General features: G+C 34.7%; 6 protein-coding genes and 1 long non-coding RNA gene across 8 annotated transcripts; 2 read left to right on the top strand and 5 right to left on the bottom strand.

The window, feature by feature from the left end:
• The first annotated feature begins 2,766 nt into the window (after positions 1 to 2,766).
• LOC108822148 (uncharacterized) lies at positions 2,767 to 4,106 on the top strand. Of its 2 annotated transcripts, none has more exons than XM_018595180.2 (2): positions 2,767 to 3,313; positions 3,886 to 4,106. In XM_018595180.2, the coding sequence occupies exon 1, from the start codon at positions 2,838 to 2,840 to the stop codon at positions 3,291 to 3,293; it is 456 nt and encodes a 151-aa protein (XP_018450682.1). In that variant the 5' UTR covers positions 2,767 to 2,837; the 3' UTR covers positions 3,294 to 3,313; positions 3,886 to 4,106. The 2 variants fall into 2 exon arrangements, with proteins under 2 accessions (XP_018450682.1, XP_018450675.1); XM_018595173.2 differs by having other exon boundaries at positions 2,770 to 3,306.
• Positions 4,107 to 4,754: 648 nt separating this feature from the next.
• Positions 4,755 to 6,037, bottom strand: LOC130507698 (uncharacterized). The gene is made up of 2 exons (XR_008942406.1): positions 5,199 to 6,037; positions 4,755 to 5,081 (listed from the first exon to the last, which is right to left on the bottom strand). It is a non-coding gene; the product is annotated as an uncharacterized LOC130507698 (long non-coding RNA).
• LOC108826720 (aldehyde oxidase GLOX1) lies at positions 4,982 to 7,228 on the top strand. The gene is made up of 2 exons (XM_018600097.2): positions 4,982 to 5,407; positions 5,650 to 7,228. The coding sequence occupies exons 1-2, from the start codon at positions 4,982 to 4,984 to the stop codon at positions 6,976 to 6,978; spliced, it is 1,755 nt and encodes a 584-aa protein (XP_018455599.2). The 3' UTR covers positions 6,979 to 7,228.
• Positions 7,229 to 7,267: 39 nt separating this feature from the next.
• LOC108826731 (uncharacterized) lies at positions 7,268 to 8,215 on the bottom strand. The gene has a single exon (XM_018600105.2). It carries the CDS (start codon positions 7,981 to 7,983, stop codon positions 7,570 to 7,572), a length of 414 nt encoding a protein of 137 aa, XP_018455607.2. The 5' UTR covers positions 7,984 to 8,215; the 3' UTR covers positions 7,268 to 7,569.
• Positions 8,216 to 11,317: 3,102 nt separating this feature from the next.
• LOC108841022 (rop guanine nucleotide exchange factor 10-like) lies at positions 11,318 to 14,465 on the bottom strand. The gene is made up of 7 exons (XM_018613812.2): positions 14,065 to 14,465; positions 13,871 to 13,987; positions 13,598 to 13,752; positions 13,431 to 13,505; positions 12,743 to 13,015; positions 12,339 to 12,665; positions 11,318 to 12,057 (listed from the first exon to the last, which is right to left on the bottom strand). Exons 1-7 carry the CDS (start codon positions 14,258 to 14,260, stop codon positions 11,656 to 11,658), a joined length of 1,545 nt encoding a protein of 514 aa, XP_018469314.1. The 5' UTR covers positions 14,261 to 14,465; the 3' UTR covers positions 11,318 to 11,655.
• Positions 14,466 to 18,346: 3,881 nt separating this feature from the next.
• LOC108843465 (aspartate aminotransferase, cytoplasmic isozyme 1) lies at positions 18,347 to 21,996 on the bottom strand. The gene is made up of 12 exons (XM_018616668.2): positions 21,767 to 21,996; positions 21,399 to 21,470; positions 21,253 to 21,314; positions 21,074 to 21,157; positions 20,865 to 20,964; positions 20,647 to 20,767; positions 20,250 to 20,413; positions 19,976 to 20,113; positions 19,537 to 19,658; positions 19,169 to 19,263; positions 18,933 to 19,053; positions 18,347 to 18,558 (listed from the first exon to the last, which is right to left on the bottom strand). The coding sequence occupies exons 1-12, from the start codon at positions 21,818 to 21,820 to the stop codon at positions 18,474 to 18,476; spliced, it is 1,218 nt and encodes a 405-aa protein (XP_018472170.1). The 5' UTR covers positions 21,821 to 21,996; the 3' UTR covers positions 18,347 to 18,473.
• Positions 21,997 to 22,559: 563 nt separating this feature from the next.
• LOC108842155 (uncharacterized) lies at positions 22,560 to 24,773 on the bottom strand. The gene is given in 6 exon segments (XM_018614984.2): positions 22,560 to 23,072; positions 23,144 to 23,288; positions 23,291 to 23,429; positions 23,555 to 23,828; positions 24,190 to 24,227; positions 24,306 to 24,773. Coding segments are annotated over 6 exon segments (1,413 nt in total). The 5' UTR covers positions 24,678 to 24,773; the 3' UTR covers positions 22,560 to 22,627.
• Positions 24,774 to 26,126: the final 1,353 nt, after the last annotated feature.

Here is a 26,126-nt window from a genome sequence, read left to right as displayed (position 1 = left end):
TAGTCGAAAGCTCAATACTAATGAAGGAAGAACACAAACATGAAATAATAATACCTTGATCCTTAATTGTTTACTAGATTTTGACCCGCCCGTAAAAGGGCGGGTATATTTTTTATTTAAATTTAATTTTTGATATATATGTTTTCTTGTGATTATATTTGTACTTTTCTTTGTAATCATATTTGTATATAAATTTTAATCAAAATATATTTTACTAAATAATAGCAGTTTAAAATTGATCCAATATATGCAATATGCATGGTTAATTCTGTGTTGCGGGTCGAACTCATTCCACTGACCCGCTGACCCGTGAATTTTTAATTTTGTTTTGGTCAAAAATCTGACCCGTATAACCTTTAAACAAATAATTTTGTATATCCATCTTTCCTGTTTAATTATGTGATTATCGGTGGGTTTTATATTTCTTTAAAAAATCATTATTTAATTTAATTATTTGGTTGCTATGTACATAACCCTTTATAATAGGAATTTAATCAGTTGTGGAAGTTGTTTATGTGCAGTATTTATTCGAAACTGAAATTAGTAGGATATATTTGGTTTTGTGAAAAATAGGAGTTGTAATAGTCATAGTGTTTTAAAATAGGACATTAGTGGTTATGAAAGTGCTTTACAATTTATATGCAGTGTTATTTAAAAGAGTTGTTATCTTCATACTCCTTAAATATAGGAACGATAGGGTGAGTAGCAGTTATATTTAGCATGCAGTTGCATAACATAATTAGATGACGTTTTATATACACACGCATGAGCATATATTTCTTGTTGTCTTTCAAAAAAAAAATAGATCCAACTAATATCAATGGGGCGTACTTCAACTTTAATAGTATTGACTAGATTTTGATCCGTCCTTAGAAGGGCGGGTATATTTTTTTTTTAACATCTTTTTATAAATTTAATTTTTATATTTATGTTTTTATTTACGTTTTTTCATTATATAATATCAATATACTAAAACAGGAATATGACCTATTGATATATGTGTGGTCAAATTATTTTACGATAATTATTAAAACCTCTTATTAATTATTTAAAAGAAATATTATACAAAGAAAAATATAAATATGATTAAAACATAAATATAAAAATTAAATTTCGAAAATATGTAAAACAAAAAAATATACCAGCTCTTTTAAAGGCGAATCCGAATCTAGTCAATACTATTAAAATAGAAACATAACATATTGATATATGTATGGTAAAACTGTTTTAATACAATGATTAAAACCTCCTATTAATTATTTAAGAAAATGTTATACAATGAAAAACACAAATATGACTAAAACATATAAATATAAAAATTAAATTTCTAAAAGAATATAAAACTAAAAAATATAAAAAGGCGGGTCCAAATGTAGAAATCTATTTAAAACCCGTTAAACTAAAATCTGTAGAATATTGGATCATGATAATAATTTTTAATTTTAATTTTAGTTGTTTAGTTTTAGTTTTAATTTTATTTTTTTAAAAAACATAATTTTTATGTTTGTGTGTTTGTATAATCATATTCTGTATGATATGAATTTAATAGAATAGATAAGTTTTGTAAGTATGTACATGTATCATATGGTAAGGCTTCGTCTTTTTGTCAATATTCAGTCCAAATTATTTGTTTTTTTTATTTGAACATAAAAACGGGAATATAGGGAAGTTACGAACGGTTAACAATATTCGAAGCCCAAATTATCGTTTCATATGCCGAGGGAAGTTACGAACGGTTAACAATGCTCTAAAGGTTCCGGGTAATCAAGATCAATTAAATTCGAAACTATTTAACTATTTATTATATAGGTGTCGTTTAACTATTTAATCAAAACTATTAAAAGAGGAACATGACCTATTGATATATATATATATAGTCTAATTATTTAAATACTATTATTAAAACCTTTTATTAAACATTTAAAGTAAATATCATACAACGAAAATACAAATATAACTAAAGAATACACAAACATAAAAATTATTTCAAAAAAAATATATATATATATATATGTCCTTAAAATACGAATGAAAATCTAATACAATTATTAAAATCTCTTATTACTCATTTAATAAAAATATCATATAAAATGTATTAATATATGAAACATGTACATATATGTTTTGTTTTGTCAACACACGTATGTTAACGTTAATTAAAAGTAGAATTGCTATCTGCATAGTCCTAAAAACAGGAATTTAGTTATTATGGAACTTCCTTCTCGTTGTGTTATTAAAGCAAGATTATAGATAGGCAGTTATATTTATATGCAAGCAGTTAAATATAGCTTCCCTATTATTTTTTAATTGGACTTAACTAATATCAATTGGACATGTTGAAGAATTAATAGAATAGATGCAGTCAGCAATTTAGAAAAAGACTTTTGCATTTGTCACATATTTTGTCTCAACTATGAACTTGAACATTCTCAATTAAAGCAGTATACATTAATTTATGTAAGGTGCAAATATGCTTGGAATGATGGATCAAGTTTAATTTGGAAAATTGAAAAAGAAACTTTTGTGAAAATAGTTACAAATATATATATATATATTTAGTTAGAGGATCATATATCATAATTAGTTTTTTCAATTAAAAGTCTATGTAGGTTATAAAAATTATTTTGAACAAATTAATTGAGTTCCAAAAAAAAAAGAACAAATTAATAATGTTGTATACAAACAAGGTGTAAAGTAAACAATTCGTCAAGAAAAAAGTCAACAAAACGACAAAACCAAGTCTCCGAAACTGAAAAGTCTTCCAAATAAAAAAAGCACAAAGAAATCTGTAACACTTTGGTGGTTTCGAAGCTTTGTTTTCTCCGTCGCGAACGAACATGAAGATAACTCTCTTCCTTATCTCTTTCCTCATCCTCTTACCTCTCTCCCTACAAGATCCGAGTCCAGAAGTCAAACCACCGACTCGTGCTCACGCGGAGCTCACGAGCCATGGTTTCCCGATTGGTCTCCTCCCTCTATCCGTCAAAGACTACTACATCAACAAAACCTCCGGCGACTTCTCCCTCTTCCTCCACGGCACGTGCAAAATCACGCTTCCTCCCGACAACTACCTCGCCACTTACTCGAACAAGGTAACGGGTCGGATCACCAAGGGTCAGATCGCGGAGCTCCATGGCATCCGGGTCAGAGCGTTTTTCCAGTGGTGGTCCATCACCGGGATTCGATCCTCCGGTGATAACCTTGTCTTCGAGGTCGGCGTCGTAACCGCTAAATACCCTTCGAAGAACTTCGACGAGAGTCTTGATTGTGAAGGGAAACGATCTTCTTCTTGATTCAGTTCAAGAGGTAAAAGGTTTATAACTTTCTTTATTTGTTTTTTTTTATGAGTTTAGGACACTCAAAAGTTAGTTAGGTAATGATTAATCTAGTTGCTAGCTTGGTAATGAATTCAAATGTTGGATCCTCTTCTTGATTCAGTTCATGAGGTAAAGGTTATAACTTTCTTTGACTGTTATAAAAAGTTCAGATTATAAAAAAATAATATAATTATGTATTTAATAAGTTTAGCTTATCCAAAGTTAGTTGGATCTAAGTCTGACATGTTAGGTGATAATAATAATGATAATCAAGTTGCAATGTAACTATTCAAGTGTTGGATGTTTGTAACCTATTAAGTTCTCTTTGGCCATAGTATTCTTTTTTTGGTAAAAGGCCATAGTATTCTTTGTTTCCTTTTGTATATATTGTTAACCTTTCATGACCAACTAAACAGTAAAACAAATCTTTAGTTGGTCATAGAAACTTGAACTTCATGGTGTATTGATTCTAGCGATGCTTTGTATTCATTACTTATGTTAGTGACCATGATTGCTTGGATGGTTTGCTTCGTTATTAACGAGTGGTCCTCGTCTACATTGCATGCAGATCTGTGAAGCCAGGACAGGAGCAACAAGTGAAAGCTACTTTGTAATATATTTATCTCCATCCGAAAAATAAAGCTTGTAATGTAAAAACCGAATCTAAACCACTGCTCTATTCTTGTATTCTCTGCAAACTAAGGGCTCAATGGAGTCTTGCAAGTTGTGAACTAAGTATGGGTTAATGTGAGACTTTAAAAACAAGCAAGAACCGTTTTATTTCTTTCCCTCCTGTGTCTCATTTACTTCCAGTTGTGGACCTTGTGGTACAAAGTACAAACTTTCGTTAAATGTATGGTGAATCTTTCATTTCATTATGTTTTTAGTTTCCGAGATTTTCATTAAGAATTGTAGATGCAAGATAGTTGTTTGTAATGTATGTTCACTATATCCTTGATATTCATATAATGTCCTCATATAACTTTCATAAACAAATATTTGGCGCACTGCAGTGTAATATCATTCTTTATCTCACTCACAGAAGAACCCACCTTTGAACACCTGAGTACGATTTGTACATGTATCCATATCATAGTCCATAAATACGGCCATATTCTCCCACTAGGGTGCGTATATGTGATTAATGAATAGGGTGATAATATATTTTCACATTGTGTACACGAGTAGAAGTTACTGAAATGAAATAGGCATGATACATGTTTGAAACTGCTTATTGTCGTCGTAATCTCTACTTAAGCTGTCATAAAGACTTAAATGATGTAGTTAATGACTGATATGTTGTATTATTCCATTGTTTGTCCTTACAAACGACTCCACTTTTTCTTCAACTTTTTATGTATATTATCTTGACTGCATGACCACGTCAAAGACCAACAGAGAAATATGAAACCTAAATCATTCTTTTATCAAAGACTCTCCACAAAACTAGAATTTGATTGATGTAGAGTCTTCTTACCACACACATAAAAATAGCAATCCCTAAAAATAAACTCAAGTAAAACAACCTATAAAACACGCTTAGACCAAAGTTGATTACTCCGGCATTCATAAACCAAATAAGCATCAAATTTCTCATCTCCTCAACCAAAAAAAGAAATTAAAAAAAAAATCTAAAAATCTAAAAACTACAAAAATTACAAAAAATGAGAGCCTCAACAAGATTCATATGGACAGTAACTGTCCTTGTACTTGCAGCTGTGTCGGAAGCCGTGTTTCCTGATCTACCATTTATGCCGTTCCTACCTGGAAATCACAACCGTAAGGTTGGGAGACAAGGGGGAGGTAAAAAAGGCGGAGGAAGAAGACGAGGCGGTGCAGAAGCTCAGACAAACTGGCCTGGTAAATGGGAGTTATTCTTACCAAACTCAGGTGTGTCAGCGATGCATGCGATTCTGATGCCAGTCATCAACCAAGTCCAGTTCTATGACGCAACCATCTGGAGAATCTCACAGATTAAGCTGCCTCCAGGTGTACCATGTCACGTCGTCGACCCCAAGATTAACAGGGTCGATTGTTGGGCTCATTCGGTTCTCGTTGACATCAACACCGGTGCCATTAAGCCTCTAGCCGTACTTATCAATCCCTACTCACATGCATGCATATATTAACAGAGCCGGTCATGCACATAACTAAGTGAAATATTGGTCTTGAACCTCCAAATTTTTTGATTTAATATATATATAAACATAGATCCCCAAATTATTATTTTTAAAGTATTAAATTTACTAAATTGTTTTTACCGGCCATGTATACATGTATAGTATTTTACTTGGACTTGTATTAAATATCTTTATTCACATTTTGATGATAGCTTACTACTGATACGTGGTGCTCATCGGGAGGTCTGACCATCAACGGAACACTGGTGAGCACTGGAGGATACGGAGGAGGAGCCAACACGGCGAGGTACCTAGCTGCTTGTCCAAACTGTGTATGGATTGAATACCCTCAAGCCCTAGCTGCAAAGAGATGGTACTCAACGCAAGCCTCTCTTCCTGACGGAAAGTTCTTTGTGATTGGAGGACGAGACGCCTTGAACTACGAATACATCCCAGAGGAAGGACAGAACAACAAGAAGCTATTTGACTCATTGCTCCTAAAACAAACAGACGACCCTGACGAGAACAACCTCTACCCTTTCGTATGGCTGAACACTGATGGTAACCTCTTCATTTTCGCAAACAACCGTTCCATCCTTCTAAATCCCAAAACAAACCAAGTCATCAAAGAGTTCCCTCAGCTCCCTGGTGGTACCCGTAACTACCCCGGGTCAGGCTCCTCCGCACTCCTCCCCATCCAACTTTACATGAACAATGCCAAAGTCATCCCTGCTGATGTCCTCGTCTGCGGTGGTTCGAAACAAGACGCGTACAACCGTGCGGGTAAAAAAGATTTCGAACCAGCATTGCAGGATTGCGCGAGGTTAAGCATTAACAGCGGTAAGCCACGATGGAAGAAAGAGATGATGCCTACGCCACGAGTCATGAGTGACACTGTCATCCTCCCAAACGGAGACGTAATACTAGTCAACGGAGCTAAACGTGGCTGTTCTGGTTGGGGGTATGGCAAGGACCCTGCCTTTGCTCCTATTTTGTACAAGCCTCGTGCTAAACGCGGCTTGCGTTTCAAGGAGCTCGCAGCCTCAGGCATCCCACGTATGTACCACTCCATCGCCATCGCTCTCCCTGATGGTAAGGTTCTTGTTGGCGGCAGCAACACCAACGATGGTTACAGGTACAACGTTGAGTTCCCAACGGAGCTTCGCGTTGAGAAATTCTCCCCGCCTTACCTCGACCCGGCTCTTGCCAACATGAGGCCGAAGATCGTCAACAACGGAGCACCGAAACAGATCAAATACGGAAAAGTCTTCAATGTAAAGGTCGAGCTTAACCAAAAAGACGTGACTAAGGAGAACCTCAAGGCTCACATGCTAGCACCTTCCTTTACAACACATAGTATCTCGATGAACATGAGGATGCTCCTCTTGGGTGTCGCTAGTGTCAAACCTGCTGGAGGCAACTCCTTTGAAATACAAGCGGCCGCGCCACCCAATGGAAACCTGGCACCACCGGGTTACTATCTCATCTTTGCCGTCTACAAAGGTGTTCCCAGCATTGGTGAATGGATTCAGATCGTCTGACAGATGAACTTTTACCAATTTTTTTCTTATGCCGTAGCATTTATATGTTAAAATAAAATCTAGCAATAATCAGTTTTTTTTTTGTTTTATAAGTTTATACGACATGATTAATGTATCCAAATTAATTAGTGTTTTCGATGATTCTTCCTAATTTTCAGAACAACTTTCGACTCTTTTCCTTCTTCATTAGTTAGGTTTTTCAAGTTTTGGGTAAACAGACCACTGGTTTGTTCGATGATCACTCTCAGTCAACCCCTTTATACCGCTAAATGTTTGACAAAAATGTTCATGGTGAGAACAATTCATCATATAAACAAACCAAAACCATCTCATTCTCTGTTCTACAAGTGATCATCAATCATTTGATGCATAATATTACCATTACAACATACACTATTCATCACTTATCAGTTCCATCAGCTACTCATCACCTAATCACTTATCAGTCTCATCACTTATCAGTTCTAATAAGCACTCTCGCTATCTACTTTGCTAGAACAGGAATGAATCAATTCTATAATCTCAGCAAGAAACAGAGTGATGCTTCTACATTATTCGAATCACATAGAGACGAGATCAGTAGTGATCTGATCAGTGACCAACACAAAGCCAGATTCCAAATACAATGAAGCTCGTACCTAACAAAGCAAGTCCGATCTGAGTTTCTTCCCCCAGAAGAACCCCGAACGCGGCGGTTGCGGCGAAGGTCGTCGCGTTGGTGACGGGGACGGCGATGGAGATCGGGGAGTCACCGAGGAGGGCGAAGAACGTGGCGGAGGCGGAGAGGTTTACGAGGAAAGGGACGGAGTATTGCCAGAAGAGGAGGAGGTTGATCCAGTCGCGGAGAGCGGCGAGGATTCTGCGGCGGAAGTTGGATGGGATCTGAAGAGGAGGAGGAGACGAAGATATTTTATTATCCCAGGCGAGTGCGCCGCGGCGAATGAGGGCGTTGGTGGCTCCCCACACGAGCCCTACGGCAACCATTTTCTGTATGTCTTCTTTCATTCTGATTCCCCAGGCGATCTCCTCTCTGCTCGGTTTGTTCGAAAACGATGCTGAACATCCGCTTTGTTTTTTTTTTCTTTCAAACACAACATCCGCTTTGTTTTTTGATAGAAAATAAAGAAAGAGAAGAAAACACTGCAATATGACTAATGCTTTTTTAATTAAAAAAAAAATCAATTTTGGGAAATCTTAGAAATTCAAGATAAAAGCCTAAACTAGCACCAAACTAAATTTTTATCACAAAATAACATCATAACGAGGAAAATGGAAAAAATAAAATTTATTAAATGGAAAATATACATTTATAATTCTTGAATTAATTAATCTAAGATTTAGGGTTAGAGTTAAGTTATGAAATTTTAGGAATATATTCAAATTTTTAAAATAAAAAAAATATTAAAATTTCAAAATAAAAAGGTGTTACTTTGTTCATTTTATTTTTTGAATGATATTTTTATGACAAAAACTTAAAAAGTGCTATTTGAGATAATTGCTTTTTTTAATTTGATAACAGATATTTTTGATACATATATTTGCATAGTCGTTTATATAGTTCGAAACAATAGTTACTAAAAAAAAATTTGGGACAATCTAGAATCCGTAAACTTAAGAAGTTTGAAGATGCAAATTGTTGCGATTTGTACAATTAGTACAGGAGTTTTCAACTCCAAATATTCTAATGATATTTTATTTTCACTCTATAATAGAGTGAAAATAAATTTATTTTATATATAGAGTAATTTTTTTTTTATTATTCTATTTTCTATTTTAAAATAGAGTATCATTAAAATATATACAATTCTATTATAGAATTAATATAATTTTAGAATAAAAAAATAGAATGAACAACTAGAAATGATCTAAGAACATCAAGATTGAGTTTCTATCTCTTACATTTAAAGTAGAAAAGTTAGAAAAAAAGAAGAAAACAAATAAAATTCTTTAAATGAGATAATACAGAGGGAAACTTGGAGACATAACCATTATTGAAAAAAAAATTAACCCTATAACCATTATAAGGCATATGCTATGATATACCATGTATTTTCTACAATATATACAGAAGTACCCTCATATATCACCAACTTACACACGCGCTTCTTCTTTCTATATTTTTTTTAATCACGTAATCGTTTAGTTTCGCGACGAACTTTGCAAAGGATCTCATCCCAATTTCCTATCAGAATTAAGGAATCAAAGTAAGTCATGTTAGATTGAAGAGCATAGTAGTTTATCTCAGCATTTTCGAAGTCATCCCACCATGTAGATTAAGAAATAGAGAATACGCAGAACCATCGGAGAAGATAAACAGTACACGTTTTGTTGTACTATTCTATTTGATAAACATAGAATAGAAATAGTTTCTTAGAGTTTCCTCCTCCTTCCCCTTCCCCTCCCCTCCTTGGATCTATTTATCTTTAGACTTGCATGTTTGTTATATATTCTGTCAATGCCAATGTATCTGTCTGCGTTTTAGGCGTTTATTTCACTACACAACTTTCTGAGTCCGTGTGGGAAGAAGGAGGATAAATTGATGTATGAAGTAACTGAGGTTTATATACTATATAATAAAATGTATATAGTATAGGAAGGGGATAATATGATAAATGATTTATATGCAGAGTTATCTATCGTAGCAATGCTTGTGCTATATACAGGTGTGCCAATTTGGATCTCCTTATGGTTCGAAGTAGTTTCATGTGGTTCTTCTACCAGCAGATAACACACTCGTCAACCCTATTTCATCAACTTGTGTACTATTTCTAAAGTTATGTATGGTTCAGTACAAAAGGAACGATTTATTTTTGTTTAGTCTAATGTTCCATGTGATTGAGATTGTAAAAGTACAGCTCTCAGATTCTCAACAAGAGATGTTGGCGGAATCTCAGTTTAGATAACTAATTCCTATGTGGTCCCATACATTTTCATTTTCACTAATGTTTGGATTTAGGGTTTATGGTCTAGAATTTGGGTTTAGAGGTTGGGTTTAGGGTATATGGTTTGGGTTTAGGGTTTAGGATTTGAATTTAGGGTTTAGGTTTTGGGTCTAGGGTATATGGATTTGTGTTTGTTTGTTTGTCTTTACCTATACTATATAACATTTGTAAATAGTATAGAACAAACTATAGTATGAGTTTAAGGTTTATGATTTGGGTTTAGAGTTTGGGTTTAGGGTATATGGTTTGGGTTTAGGGTTTAGGATTTGAGTTTAGTATTTAGGATTTGGATTTAGGGTTTAGGGTTTACGGTTTAGGTAACTCCGTTAGGATCTACAGTTTAGATTAAGAATTTGGGTTTAAAGTTTGGGTTTAGGGTATACGGTTTGGGTTTAGAGTTTAGACCTTCAAGTTTAGGGTCTAGATAGCTCCGTTATGGGTGATGGTTTGGTTTTACAATTTAGGTTTAGGGTTTGGGTTAAGGGTTTACGGTTTGGGTTTAGGGTTTAGAGTTTGGGTTTAGGGGTTTTAGGGTTTGGGTTTAGGTTCTATGGTTTGGGTTTAGGATTTAGGGTTTAGGGTATATGGATTTGTGTTTGTTTGTTTGTATTTACCTATACTATATGATATTTGTAAATAGTATAGAAGAAATTATGGTATAGGTTTAGAGTTTAGATTTTGGGTTTAGAGTTTGGGTTTAGGATATATAGTTTGGGTTTTGGGTTTAGGGTTTCGGGTTTGAGTTTAGTATTTGGGTTTATGCTTTAGGATTTGGGTTTAGGGTATATGGATTTGGGTTTAGGGTATATGGTTTGGGTTTACGGTTTAGGGTTTTGGTTTAGCGTTTAGTATTTGAGTTTAGGGTTTAAGATTTGAGTTTAGGGAATATGGATTTGTGTTTGTTTGTCTTTGTCTATACTATATGATATTTGTAATAGTATGGAATAAATTATTGTATAGTGTTGGATATTGTGTAATTTTTTCTTTAGCTTTTGCGGTGTCTATACTATATCATATATATTATAGTATTGATTATCATATAATACACTTTCATACGTGAATCGAACTGTGTCATTCTCTTTATCTCACGCGCACGCGAATGCAAAGTTAAAATGGTCATGATTTGGCTCTAATTATCACATCCCATGACCTCCACTTTACTATAGCTATATTCTTCATTTTGGAGGTTCTTATGATTATTGATCAAATTCACCCTAATACAGAATGATTTCATTTCTTTTTTTTCATTAGTTTAGATTTTTTAATATTAAATTGATTGACCAAAAAACTCTATTCAGTTTCTAGTTAATGCTGACCCAAAGTTGCAAGACTACTGATAATTTGATATAACTGCCAAGTACCAGCAAGTTAAATACACAAATCATCCGGTTGAGCTTCAATATCCAGCATGAATCAATGTTATACACATTACAATGTTAGCTTCAAAATACAATATACAATGTTGTTAGCTTCAAAATGCCAAAATAACCAAAATACGGTACACAACAGGAACCAATAGTCAAACAAGCAAAACCAAACATGATCCACCATTTAGGTGACTGAAACAAGACAAATTCTAACCACAAATGTCATCAAACACCAAGACTCATGTCCAAATCCTAAACCGGTGCCTTCATTATATGTACACACACTTCAACTTCCCCTACTCCCTCTCTTTGTTTTTTTTCTTCTTCTATATACATATGCTCTCGTCTACACTTGCCTGTTTTCATTTTCAGTGTCTCTCACTATGGCTTCTCATGTTCTCTAACTTTGATAGATATGAAAGTTTCTTCGGTAGGGCTCTTGGAGACTTCATCATCGGCTTCTCCTGCTCAGCTTTGTAGAAGAACTCTATATCACTCATCGAACTATGCTTCTTTGTTTCTGATGACAATCTCCACCCTATGAAGTCTGATAATTTCCTCGAGTTTGGCGTTTCTGCTGATACCACCTTTTCGGTTTCTTCGTATTCATATTCCGCCCGACCACTTTGGAACTTTCTCTCTGCCTCTGCCATCACTTGTCTTTGAACTAATAAATCAGCTTCAAGAACATCATCTATTCTTGACAATATCTTCGAAGCCAAATTTTCTAATACTCTTGAATAGCTCTCCAGAATCGCCTGTCCCACGTCCTGTGAAAGCGCCATCAAAACAAATTCTCATTCAGTTTCAGTAAATTTTGCTTGCTTATGTTTGTTTTATCTTTGTTGTTTGTTACTAAGCATACGCATTCGAAGTCCCGTCAAGGTGTTTTGTTTTTTTTTCCAGATTTCTAGGTACGTGTTCATAAATCCTCCCAAGTTATGTTTGGATCAGGATATTAGATATAACCAATGTATGAATTTACCAATAATATATTAAACAAAATATTGAAAAATAACCACAAAATATTCAAAAAACTAATAAAACTAACCTTATTGTTTCTGATCTTGGAGATTTCTAGTGAGGATTGCGGGATCCTAGGGAACTGCTGTTTGAGCATAACCAAGATGGTTCCAGCTCGGACCTCGAAAAGCTCCCTCTTTTCTAAGCTAACAGAGGATCCCCACTGTGATTTTCCGTCTTTCTCTTTATGGTTCATCTTCCTCTTCCATATCACCATGGAAGCCTCAATCCTGTTCTTCAGATCAAGAACTTTGTGTTCCGTTGACAAATCCAAGAAAGAGATGAAGTAGTCAGGATCAAAGTAATCATCCGTTATGTTTTTGTAAAGGGAATCTCCCAGGCTCGTCTTCCCGTTCTAAAAGACACAATAATTATACGTCAGCTAGTAGAAAACAAAAACTAAGAACATTCATGAAAAAGAAGTATAATAACCTTTGGAAGAGAGTCAATATAGTTGTCAGGAATGTGCATTTCAGACAATACTACAGCATTGATGGCTGTGGCGGCTTTAAGGACCTGTGACACGGAATCTTTCTGACTATACAACAGTTTACGTGACTCCTCAGACAAACCATCCGATGGAACCTTAACAACTGGTAACCACCAGTTCTCATCCCTCCTCCAGTCTCCACTGTTCTCTGTATCCTCAACATCTCTTGGGACATACCAAAAGTCTTTCTGATCCTTGAAGGTGTCCAAAGTCTCCTGCCAAATGATATATTTAATTATTTATTTCTAAAAAAATGCATGCCCAAAAATATAATAAATGGTCGCAACTCATCTTAATCTATTTTTGAGTTTGTTATCGTATATAGATCTTAAAGCATAAAGCAGTGTCGGTCTAACACTTTTGAATTTTCATAATGCCAAACGCCCAAATATAAATGTGTACTGTTATTTTTCATGTAAACTTTTCGTAATGCCGTATTTACAACCAAAATTGTCATTTTGCCTATGCTGTGGAATGGGCCTGTCTCAAAAAATTATGTTCATCAGTATTTTTACTAGGTAGTATGAATTTATATATTATCATGATCATATATACATGAAATAATAACTCCTTGACGTTTCCATTTATGTTTATAATTTGCAAACAGTAGTGTTTGACAAAAAAACTCACGAGAAGAACCGAGTCAAGCTTGCGTAAGGCTGGAATGTTCACCAGCAGATCATCTCTTTGTTTTGTCACCATGATCTACAATAGAAAAGAAGGGTTAATAAGATAGATAGTCACTAGGAGTTTTGGTTATGTACGTATATATAATGCTTAATAATGTATGCATTCACCTCAGTGAATGCCCCATTTTTGGCCATTTGTTTTGAAGGAACAAACTGAACAATGTGATCAACCACAGATAATAACCAGTCCAATTCTTTCCTCCAAATCTCTTTTGTCTCCGGATACATAGGCTGCAATTTCATCTGCTCACCAAACATTGAATCTGCCAATACCAAAGCCACATGTAGTTTGTGAATTATTCAACAATTCAAAATACTAAAAAAAATGCAAATACTTAACTAGCCATTATCATTTTAGTTATGTTAATGTCAAATATTTACCAGAGAGATGGGTGATGGCATTTGACAAAGCTAACGCAGAGGACACGCCTTCACGACCGCCTGACATATCCTCTCCAAGCAGCAGTTTTGCGAATCTTTCCTTCATCACTTCCATGTCTGAAATAAATGGATGTAAGAAGCTAATAAAGATGATCACTATTACAAATAAGCCCATATTAATAAGCGGTATATACCTGATGTCCTATTTAGCTTGCCTCTACGAGTCCCCTCGGCGGATGGTGTAGCTTGTATGGCAAGTTCGTGGTCAGGTGTTTGCCTGCCATCCCCACGAGAAGAGAAGGACGAATGTCCAGAGTTCAGACCATCTAACATCTTTCTAAAACTAAAAGATCTTGGCCAACTTAGTTTACGTCCAAATGTCTGCACCATTCCCAAGTACTCCTTATCTCAGTTTATCTCTCTCCCACACACTCCTTTACAACTCTATTTTGTTTTTTTTTCTCAGATCATAAGAAAATGCAAACCACAAAATGGAAGAGAAGAAAGCAAAAGAGGAGTAAAGATCAAGAACTAGTCGTTTCGCTTTCCCTTGTCTCTGTTCTTTAACATAACAAAAGAAGCAAAAAATACTTTGTGTTCTACATGTATTTTTCCAGCTATTTAAACATTTGTTTTTATGTTTTTTGAGTTGGTGCAAATGAATGAAACAAAGAAACGTTGATGCAGTTTTTGTAGGGCTGGAGAGACAACGTGCGGCGCATGTTGTAAAAAAACAAGAAAATAACTATGGAAGGGCGGTTAAGATACTCGGACTTTTTCATTTCTTATTTTATCTTCTAAACTAGCCAGAGAATCTACCTCAAGCTACTCAGGTTAGTGGCTTAATAGGCATAAAGCATGCTGCTTAACATGTCTTAGGTAAAGGGCTAGTGCTCGCTAATCGAGACTAATAAAAAATTAGGCATACATAATAAAGGCTTTTTTTATCAATATAATAAAGACTTGGATACAGAACAAAGAGATATACCTTATACATACATTTTTATTACAAAATAGCACACATAGTAAAAGAATTTGAAGTAGTATTCAATAAAAAACATTGTTTTTCTTTTAGATTTGAGTTTAATTTAGTGTAGTTTAGGATTTAAAATTTTGTAGGGTGGTTAGAGTAAAATTTAAAGGTTTAAATTAACCATTTATCATCTAGTTAATGCTATTTTAAAAAGTTTTTTTAATGTTGGGACTTATATAATTTATTAATTTATAAAGTTTTACATTTTTTAACATTTTTAGTGAAGAAAAATAAAGGAATATTTCCTTCATGGTATTATATATTGGTTAGAGATTATTGATTTAAACTTTAACTAATTTTATTAGAATATTGATATAGTTTATGTATGATGAATGCATATTATATGATACAAATTTTCTTTTATAAGTAATTAAATAAAACTAAAAATAAAATTAGAGATGAAATTCATTTTGAAGAAAGATAGACAATAACAAAATTTATATATATATATATATATATATATATATATATATATATATATATATATATGATAGTTATTAATTTTTGATTTTAATGGACCATAATATCTGCATAAAAAGTTTCCTAAATATTATTATCTTTTTATTTTATTAAATAATGTTCTATATTAATTTATCAATGATTAATTTAAAAAGTTTCTACTGTATTAAAAACAAGCATCCACATTTACCTTGTAAGTGCGAGTAACCAAAAATGTACATGAATACATTTGGAGTGAAAACGTGGGATAAGACATGCATTTTGCGTAGAGTGAGTTTATATAATAAAAAAGTAAAAATATATAGTATTAACAAATTAAATATGTATATGTGTTCGATTTTTTTTAAATATGCATACAATTATGTTTCTTTATATAACTATCTATATATTAAACTGGACATTTGTAATTGTAATTGTGGACCGAAATCTATTTTGAATTTATGATCAGCTTGATCGATTTGAGTTTAAATTTTTATCACCCTGTTTATACCTATAAAATCCATAATGTAGTCATCAAGTGAAATTTTATTACAAAAACAAGTTTTATTATCTTTTTAATATTTTATTTTAACGCCAGTGAAAACTATTTTAATGGTTTTATCACTCTGTTTCCAAAATAGAACTACTTTGATCTTAGTATTCTACATTGTTTTGGAAGGTTTCAACTAGACAACTAAATTGATGCAAAATCGAACTATTTTCATTTTTATAATGACACGTGACTACAAAACAATGTTGTAATATTTCTTAATTAATATATAAGGGATTAATCACCATCTTATCCAAATGAGCAAATCTTCCGTTCTCTAACCAGTGCACTTGGGTATATCATATATGGCATGCAGTTGCGGTATAGATATGTAGGACCGACCATGAGCCAAGTCTAATGAAACATTCTGTCCAAGTTCCCAAAAATTCTGAAATCTTTATATGGTTATAAACCTCCAAATTTGTAAAAATAAAATTTAGGCCCTCAAATTATTCAATTCCTTCTTAGCTTGTCATTAACCCCCAAAATCAGGGCGGTCATGTAGATATGTCGTTCTTCTTTTCTTGCAGTTTTCTATGTTAAATTGGCTAAACGGAACAAAAAAACAGCATAATTGTCTCTTTGGTATAGTATCATCCTTAAGTTGTCCATTTAGTATTTTTCATAATTCCAAAATTAACTTTTGATTAATCAAATTAAACACAATTTAAAAGTTTAGTTGAATTTTAAAAAGTTTGATAATAAGGAAAAAAAGTTTTTTAAAAGTTAAAATTTAATAGTTTTTTTTATCAAAAATTTTAATAAAACTAAAAAGTTTACTAAGATTTTAAACTTCTATAAAATAAACTTGTAAAACTTTTTTATAAAACTTATTTAACGTTTTTATTAAAAACTTTTTATAATGTTTTATTTTTATTTTTATTTTGTAAATTTTTATTAAAAAGGTTTTACAAATTTTTTTTATTAAAAAGGTTTTACAAAGTTTTATTTTTATTAAAAACGTTTTGCAAATTTTTATTTTTATTAAAATGTTTTACAAAGTTTTAATTTTATTTTTTACTATCGTTTTAAAAACTTTAAAATTAAAAGTTTAATTGTTTTTATTAAAAAGTTTACTAAAAGTGTAACTGTAAATATAGCTAATTTTTACCGAATGAAGTTTCTATTTAGTGAGCTATTCTAAAATTCTAAGAATGTGAAATCTAAGCACTACTCAAATGGCTACATGTGGTAGATACTACTTATGAAATTTTCGTCTTTGTTCAACAGATATGGATAATAAAATCTGATTTTACGAAAATTTAAGAAAGTTTCAGTTAAAACGATATTCCAAAAATATTTGTAATATTATAACTTCCCTAAAAAAAATATTCAACATTTCTTGTTCATCAATCCATGTTTTCTCCATAGTTTGGATGGAGAAAGTTTGGTGTTTACCATTGGTGCTAGCTATGTCGGAGAAGACAAAGAGAGAGAATCATTTTCGTGTTCGTCGATAGAACCGCTTGAATCGCATGTTCGTAGACCGCTTGGATCGCATTTCATCGAGACTCGAGATAGAGAGAGTTCTGTTTGTGTTAGTCGAGATAGACGGAGAAAACAAAATTCCCTTTGTGTTAGTCAAGAGAGAGACAGAAAAAAGTCTAAGATTACGGAAATTATTTGTATTTATTGATTTATTTTATTTACCTTCTATTTCTTATCACGTTGGTATAATTTCAATTTTATAAATCTTAAAAGAAGTTTCAAAATTATATTTTTATTTGATTAATTTGATTCAAATGTTTATTTCGGAATTATGGTAAAAATTATACTATAGGGATAATGTCAAGTTGGTATTATACCAAAAAGATAACTATATTGAATTTTTGTTCCATTTTGGAAATTTTCCTTAAATTAATTACTTAAAGATGAACGTAAGAGTATTCAATTGTCAATAAAATGCATTTTGTGGATTTGAATCTGAATATCATGGTCAATCACTTTCAGAATTGACTTGCTAGTATGATATGTAGCTTCGGATTTGAATTTTAAAAGATTAATAGAATCAATCTAGAGTCAACTGATAAGAACAAAATGAAAGTAATTTAGTGGAGGGCATGTAGGACGCCGTCCCATCACCAAGTCTAAACATATCTGTTTATCCTATTAATCGAAAAGGATTTGGTTTATTAACATCCGATATGTGATTTGGCTTATTAACATCCGACATGTGGTTTAATCATTTACCCACGTCGTGTGTAACTTTTCATTATGAAAAGTCGCATTTATGATGATCATCATTTTCTTCAACCCCTAACGGATGGGATGTATAAACACTGCATCGACATGGCTAGGCAAGTGATGTAAGAAAGAAACTTTACTATAAACGAACTACGATATGAAATCGTTATATTGCAAGTAGTAATAACCAATGTTTTCCTTTAACATTGCAGACTTCAATGTCATAAGCCTCGGTTTGTTTCGTTCACGCATCCTTTTAGTTTTAGTCAAAAAGTCATAAGGAAGTATATGATACCAACAGAAAAGAATCCTTAGTGTATAAACCAAGGAACATGTTTTTTTTTTGTTTTTTTTTCCTTTTATTAGACAAAACAAGAAATATATCGTCTGGCTATAGTTTAGGCAACGCGGGTAACTGCAGCATGTATAGCTTCGACCAGGTGAGGCACCGTCTTCGAACTGAGGCCTGCCATGCTTATTCTCCTGCAATACACAAAGATTAACCTTCTCAATTTCATGCTCAGAATCTTTATTATAAACTTAAAATTCATATCATTATACCAAAGTATTTAGTATTTTTCTATTTCCCTTTGTTTCATGCAACTATAAAATTTTCAATAGCAAGAGTGAATATCTCAGAACTTCTAAGCAACTAACCTTGGTTTACGTACCAAAGAAAACATGATTGAAACTAATTAGTTCATATCGGATTTATCACTGCTAAAACCTCTTTGAACTATCTTTGTATAATATATAGCTGCATAACTGAATATATCATCGTTCTAGGCGTTGCAAAAAAAAACTAACAACTTTATGCCTAAAAAATCCAAAAGAAAAGATAGATAAGCTGGCCTCACCCGTCAGACGTCATGTAAATGTGATACTCTTTGGTCATGAAGGCAACTTGCTCCTTGTTCAATCCAGTAAAAGTGAACATCCCAATCTGTTTTATAATGTGACTCCAATCACCAGGTGTGCCTGCAAGGCAAGAAAAAAATGTCAAGAACAAAACGTTGCGGAGTAGGACCTTCTGAAAGAGATAAAAAGTAGTGAAGAAAAAAGAGACAAAAACGAGAATAAAAAAAAAATGAACCTTTAGCTTGTAGAGCTTCAAATAGCTGTTGGCGCATGCTAATAATGCGGTCAGCCATTCCTTTCAGCTCGATGGTCCAGTCGTTATACATATCACTATCAAGATGCATACAAGAAAACTTAGAAACATAAAGCAGCAGAACCTTATTGCATAAACAGATTTATTTAGAATACAAAGGAAAATGTTAGTCACTTAAGCATATGATTCCAGAGTATAAAAAACTTGGCATAACAATCTCAACAAAGCATAAACTCTCATATTACTGCTTAGGGAAGAACTAGCAGAAATCTATGTTTCAGTGGTATGTAATTGCAAACCAAAGCAATGGGTTTCTTAGTTTGCTCTCCGTTTTCAGGATAAACATTTACCTGCTTTTCAGAATGGTGGCAACAATTGATGCTCCATGAATAGGTGGACTCGAATACATGGGTCGCACAACAAGTTTCACCTGGCTCTCAACCTTACTAGCCACATCTGCCGACTTGCAGACCTTCACATCAGATCAGAAATATTAGATGACGTTTTTGAATACCATATTTTTTGTACTATACCATTGCGCTACCATTACTACTGTATTATGTGAAGATAAACGACAAAGCCCAAGAAAGGTGAACATTTATCAGGTAATACATATGAAACCTAAAGTGTGATAGGTACAAATAATTAGTAGGCATGCCATTTTGAAGCGCATCTGATACATGCGTGATTTAAATCTTATGAAGAAAAGATTCAAAAGTATGTGTCTAACAATAATGTCAGATGCATAGATAAGAAGCAAAGATGAAACGGAGAAGTTTGGTTTCTTACAATGCTAAGGGCACCAACACGCTCCCCATAAAGTCCCATATTTTTGGCATAACTTTGAGCTATCAAGCATTCACCGCCATCAGCAACAAAGGTGCGGACTGAATGTGCATCCGTGTCAAGGCTACCACTAGCAAAACCCTGCAAATGTGTTATGAAAAAAGAAGTTACGCTTAAATTTTTCTACATCTGATCAGACTCAAACATATATTGCAATGGGTTTCATGTGCTTGTACAAAACCGTTGCAACAAAGAAAGACTAGTTTGTACAAGTTACCTGATATGCACTGTCAAAAAACGGTAACAAGCTTTTAGATCTCACTAGTTGTCGAATCTGTTCCCACTGTTCAGAGGTAGGGTCAACTCCAGTGGGATTGTGAGCACATGCATGAAGTAAGACAATCGCTCCAGATGGTGCAGCGCCAAGATCCTCAAGCAAGCCTGTTTATTTTATAATTTTTTTTTGGCATCGTATCAAATGCCTTTATATGAAATATGATGAAAAGATGCAGAGATCTAAAGACCTATTTCCTTGAATCTTAAAGGTAATACTGAAAGAGTACGACCAGTACATTCTAGAGATTTTCTTTTGTAGTTATATCAAGCAATAATAATGGGTAAAGCAAACTAAATCAAGGTGAAAGACAAGACTTATGGAATAAATTAAAACGGACCATGGAAGTCAAGTCCACGGGTTGCAGGATCATAGTAACGGTAGTACTCAACAGACAAGCCAGCAAGGTTGAAAACTTTGGGATGGTTCCCCCAAGTTGGTTTCGGAATGAAAATGACACTCTGGAAAAAAAATGAGAACCCACAGTTAGAAACAACAGCTCTTTGATTACCTAATTCAATGATGGTCAAAAACTAAATATCACAAAGAAGTTGGTACCTGGTGGTAGTGTTTTTTGAGGAACTCAGCACCAACTCTCAAAGAACCAGTACCAGACAAGCACTGGATTGTAGCAACTCTACTCTCTTGAATTGCAGGACTGCCCAGGAAATCAAAACAAGAAATTGTTAGTAAATACCATACAAAAAATGAACTAAAGGGAACATTATCTCAAAAACAAAGACAAATATGAAGAATGTATAGATTACCTATCAGCACCTAAGATGAGCTTGGCGCTAAGTTTGTTAAAATCAGCAAGTCCAGCAATAGGAATATATTCCTTGACACGAGACCTTAAGAGGAACATATGTAGTAGGCATTATTAGCAAAAGCAAGCAAGAAAAAGAAGAGAAAACTTAGTAATAAATGTTAAAAAAAAACTACTCACGGATCGTTGACAAGCTGTTGCTCTGCCCTTCGCACCACGTCAAGAACAAGTGGCTTCCCTTCCTTTGAAAAACCAATTTTAAAAAACTAATTAATCAGAAACCTAAGCTTTGCGAGAGACCATAAAAGTGAAAAAAGAAAGACAACCTCAGTACGATAGGCACCGACACCCAAATTGAGCTTAGCTGGGCTTGGATCATTGTTGTAAGCAACAGTCACCTGTTTCTCCAAAGAAAAAAAAAAATCATAAAACGTCAAACCTTCGATAGATCTAATCAGCAACTATCATTAAGATCATTTTCGTATGCTAAGCAGATTTATCGGATTCATAAGCCTAAAACTAAAGTTCCCAGCAACCGATAAGAATCTTGTTATAACGAACTAATAATCTACAAACAAAATATCTAAACAAAAGAAAGAAAGAAAAAAAAAGAAAAAGTTGGCAATCTGATTTATAATCGCCATAAACGAATCAAAGGCAATAAAAAGGTACAAGTAAAGTAAGAGTGACTTACACCGAGAATAGGATCCTCGGGAGCACGAACGACGTTTGAGAAGACGGACTCCATTACAGCAAGGATTGAAACGAGAGATCGATGGGGGAGGTGAATCAGTTGATCAGTTGAAGAGAGTTTATAGCGAAGGAAGCTTTTTGAGATTTAAATACTGTGGGTGGGCTGTATAATGCGTTTTCTCAACTGTCTGTGGGCGCAGCAGCTTTTGATACCAGAGAGAGAGAACTTGTTCACCAAGTCCAGACTTTACTTTTTTTTTTCTTAAATACAAAATTATTAAGTAATTAATTATGTTTTCCACAAGTAATTACTTTCCCCATAAATGCTTTGAAATCTACCCAAATTTAGTTAGTTTTTTGTTTTTTTTTTTCTTTTTTTTTTTATTGAAGGTCTGTTTATGACCTTTTCCATCGTTTATAAATTCGTTTTGTTTGTGGACAATTAATGTTTGATAATCTAAAAATCAAAACTCTCATAACATTTTCTCATTGATATTCAAAGACCAACTACAGTGTACAGGATAATAACCACCAATGAAGTGAATCTTAGATCAAGATTTTATGACCATCTTAACTATTCATTCATATGAGCTTATGTTATCATATAAAGACTCATGGATCTTACTTAAAAAGAAACACTTCAACAACAAAGCCTCAGATGACTCTTTATCATCCTTTTGCCATGCACCTTTAGTCAATGTAAGTGTTGACTCTCTCTCTCTGCATTCGTTCATACTCTGTGCCTCTCCACAGCTTCTTCGAGAAGTCTATACTATATGGAACGTATCAGAGTATCGCTTTTAACAGAAGACTTTGTTATCTTTTGAATACTATTAGACACTGTTTGTACATCGTTGTGTAATTACATAAGTTTTGTATTATCTACAAACTTGTACAGCTCTCCAGCTATCTGTGAACCCCAGTCAATGGTCGAATCCAAGAACAGCTCCCAAAAGCAAAGATCCACCGCAAGAACCGATGAAAATATTAGCAACGCCAGGGTTTGGTACCGGTTCAGCGGCCAACGCAGAGCATCCGCCATTGTCCTCAGAAACGGAAACGAAGCCGTCTCCATGTCCCTTGGGTTACTGATAGACCAAGCTGTTACCCATCTCACCTCAGAAGGAACAAGATCAAACTCTTCTCTAAGCCGTCTTCCCAAGTCAGGCATGTGGCCTCCTCCGTATAGAATCGCAACTCTCTTGTGTCCTTGCTCTATTGCTCTTTTCAAAGCTTCTGTCGCTGCTTTGTTTCTCTCACCAATGATCACAGATTTCTCCTCTATATCTGATGTCCCTTGCGTTAGCCTTCACCACAACAACACAAATAGTAAGTTAACTTCTCACTAGCCAAGGGGTAAAGAGATGTGCTTGCTTACTCGGATGTCAATCTCTTAGCGAGGAAGACCTTCATAGCAGCACCAAAATCAAGCCGTGAGAGTGCTTCCAGTTCTGGATAGTCTTCAGTCTGATTCTCGAAGTCAGCACAGAACGCCCCAATAAGGAAAAGACCCACAAGAGGCATGGGAAGACCCGTGAAACCCACAGAAGCTTTGACCTCCAAGTATCAAGACCTTCGGTTACCAAAGCTGGCTGTATCATTGCTTTCGTTGATCTAATCGTCATGTCCCTTGCAAATGAGTAGAAGCTCTCCCCTTTCTCCTTCTGTTACCCACATATGAAAAACATCACCAATGTCTTTTCATTTAACCAAATGATACTACCAGTCTTACCAGTTCTAATCAAGAAAATAACGGGTGGTTTCTTGAGATAGTTTTTAAGAAACAAACCTGAAGCAAGGTGAATGTCTCGAAGTCGAGATCAGCATGGTACCAATTCTTAGCTTCGTAATCAAGACAGTCAAGCTGAAAATCAAGAGTTAGCACCCTGGCCATCTGCCTCTGGATGAAGCCGAGGATACTGAAGCCTCTAGAACGTCGTGAAGTCTTGAGCCTCTTGGCAGCAATTGTGTTTCTTCTGTTTTCCAAGGACTCTTTACTAGTCACCATCTCATACAAGATTGAATCATAGGGTTCAAGCTCCTTTTGAAGAGCTGTGAAGTACCTATAATACACCCAACCCCCAGAAACCACATATCAAAAAAATGTCATCACAAGAATCCAATGTTCTAAACATCAGTTTAGGCTGCAAATCAGGCCTAAATAAATCAATTTTTCTTGAATATTTTTTTAAATAATTGCGTCTGACTAATCAGTAAAATCCACTATAAAATGCCTAGTTACTGATTTTTTGAACATTGCAAGAAACTAACTAAAACTTCTATCAAACAAAACAAGTCCGGTAAAAAAAAGACATAATCAACACTGTACACTGTGGTAAGGTATGAGTTATAACACAATTCAACTATTTATATATATCAACAAAAAGCTACGTAACGAACAAATAAAAGAGAAGAAAGGCTCACTCTTTATCTGCAATATGAATCGTTGAGACCAAATCTACCTGCAACACATCGAAAAGTAATGTTACTTTACTCCGGTTTTATGTGGAAACCTGCAAGTAAGCCTGGCGTTGCATTACCTGAAGAAAAGGGTTGAGAAGAATCCAAGGGAAACGTTTCTTGTAGCTGACGATCGCAGTCTGCAACTCGCTAGAGCCGTTGTTGTTGTTGTTGCCGTCGTCGTCGGAGCGGCGCTTGAACCGCATGTAATCAGCGATTGAGTTGGATTCTTGAAAGAGCGTGGCGTCGGAGGATTCTTCATCAGCCGGTTGGTTCAGTGAGAAGGAGACAAGAACCTGTGGACAACGTGGATTTGAGTGTTTCGCGGACCTGTGTTTCGATCTGGGGAGGTTCCAGAAGCCAATCGGAGATGAGTAAGAAGAAGAAGAAGATCTATTGGTCGTGGAGTTATAGTTAAGCAAAGGAAGGATGGCGAAGGAGCTGGACGCCATGGTTTCTTCGGGATGCTTGAGAGAAGAAGCTGAGGAAGATATTTTGCTATTTTCTAACCAGAGGTAGTTTACACGTTAAAGTATTCGGACAATGGATAACACATAAAACTGATTTATTTATTATTTTCTAACATTTTTTTTATTTTATAACAAAGAACTATACTAAATAACTAAACCTATTGCATCGGAAAGCCAATCCGAAGGTGTGGAATCAACATTAAGTGTAGCCGATAGAGAATTCTTTGCACCATGTGCAAGCTTATCTTTTTTTTTCCGTCAATAATTATATTAGAAAGAGGGGCGAGCCCAAAATATTACAAAAGGAACAAAGCCCATTGACTAAAGGACAACAAAGTCCAAACACTAACACAGGTCCGCAAGCTCAAACCAGAAACCCTAGGAACAACCAAGGGTGTTACCGCCGCATACACCACTCCGCCGAGTTCCTGACTCACCGGAAGCCCTTACCAGAGTCCGACCGGTCCACACCTTCTTTACCGCAAACGTCTTCTAATCGGAGAGATTTAATCGCAGATGCGAGATCTCATCCACCACGATTCATCGCACACACCGAGAGAAAGACTTCGCGTGAACCAAACTCGTTTACCATCGAAGAGTCTCACTACTCTTTCGACTACAAAGCCATCACCCACACATCAATCTTCTCATATGCTCCTCAAGAAACCGTCGGAGAGCTACAATCGGCCAAAGTCGAAGTCTCATCCAAACCGAACAAATAAGCAACCGCAGATCGAGAAACACAAACGAAACCATAAAAAGAAAAAACAAAATAAAATAACAGAGCCGCCGTCAACCGAAGAGATGGCGACGCGGGAACTTAAGCCGACCGTTCCCCTTTAACGGAACAGGAACCACGACGGAAGCTAAACCGACCGGCCACCGAGAAAGCAGTGCACCGACGGAGACAAAAAGAGAACACATCGGACTTACTATCACCATACCGACAATATATCCCGACCGACGACGTGTCTGAAGGAGACCACCGCCGTCGGCCAGAAAAAACCACTGCTCTCTACTTTTTCTCTCTTTCTCTCGTGAGTGCAAGCTTATCTACCATAGTGTTTTGTACTCTTAAAATATGTCTGATCCGGAAGTTAGGGAAGAAAGTCTTCCTACGTCTGAACTTTTCCATGTATGTAAAAAAAACTGACAATTTTTAAGTGACGACATCATCTTCACCTCTTGAGAATAATCCGTCACGAAAACTATATAAAAAAAGAAGGGTTTTCATGCACTCCATCGTCCATATTAGTGTTTCACACTTACCATGCAAAGATGAAAAGCTTCTTCGAAGATTTTTCGCTCCCATGATAACATCTGTCGAGCCATTTTTCCGGCAGAACCACCACTGCCCTGTGAATGTATCATCTTTTTTCCAGGCTCTATCAACATAATTTTTTTTATTTATTTACGATAGAGAAAATCTCT

This window comes from Raphanus sativus, chromosome 2, assembly GCF_000801105.2.
Source record: "Raphanus sativus cultivar WK10039 chromosome 2, ASM80110v3, whole genome shotgun sequence".
Lineage (NCBI taxonomy): Eukaryota > Viridiplantae > Streptophyta > Magnoliopsida > Brassicales > Brassicaceae > Raphanus > Raphanus sativus.
This window is presented reverse-complemented; position numbering and strand designations above follow the sequence as displayed.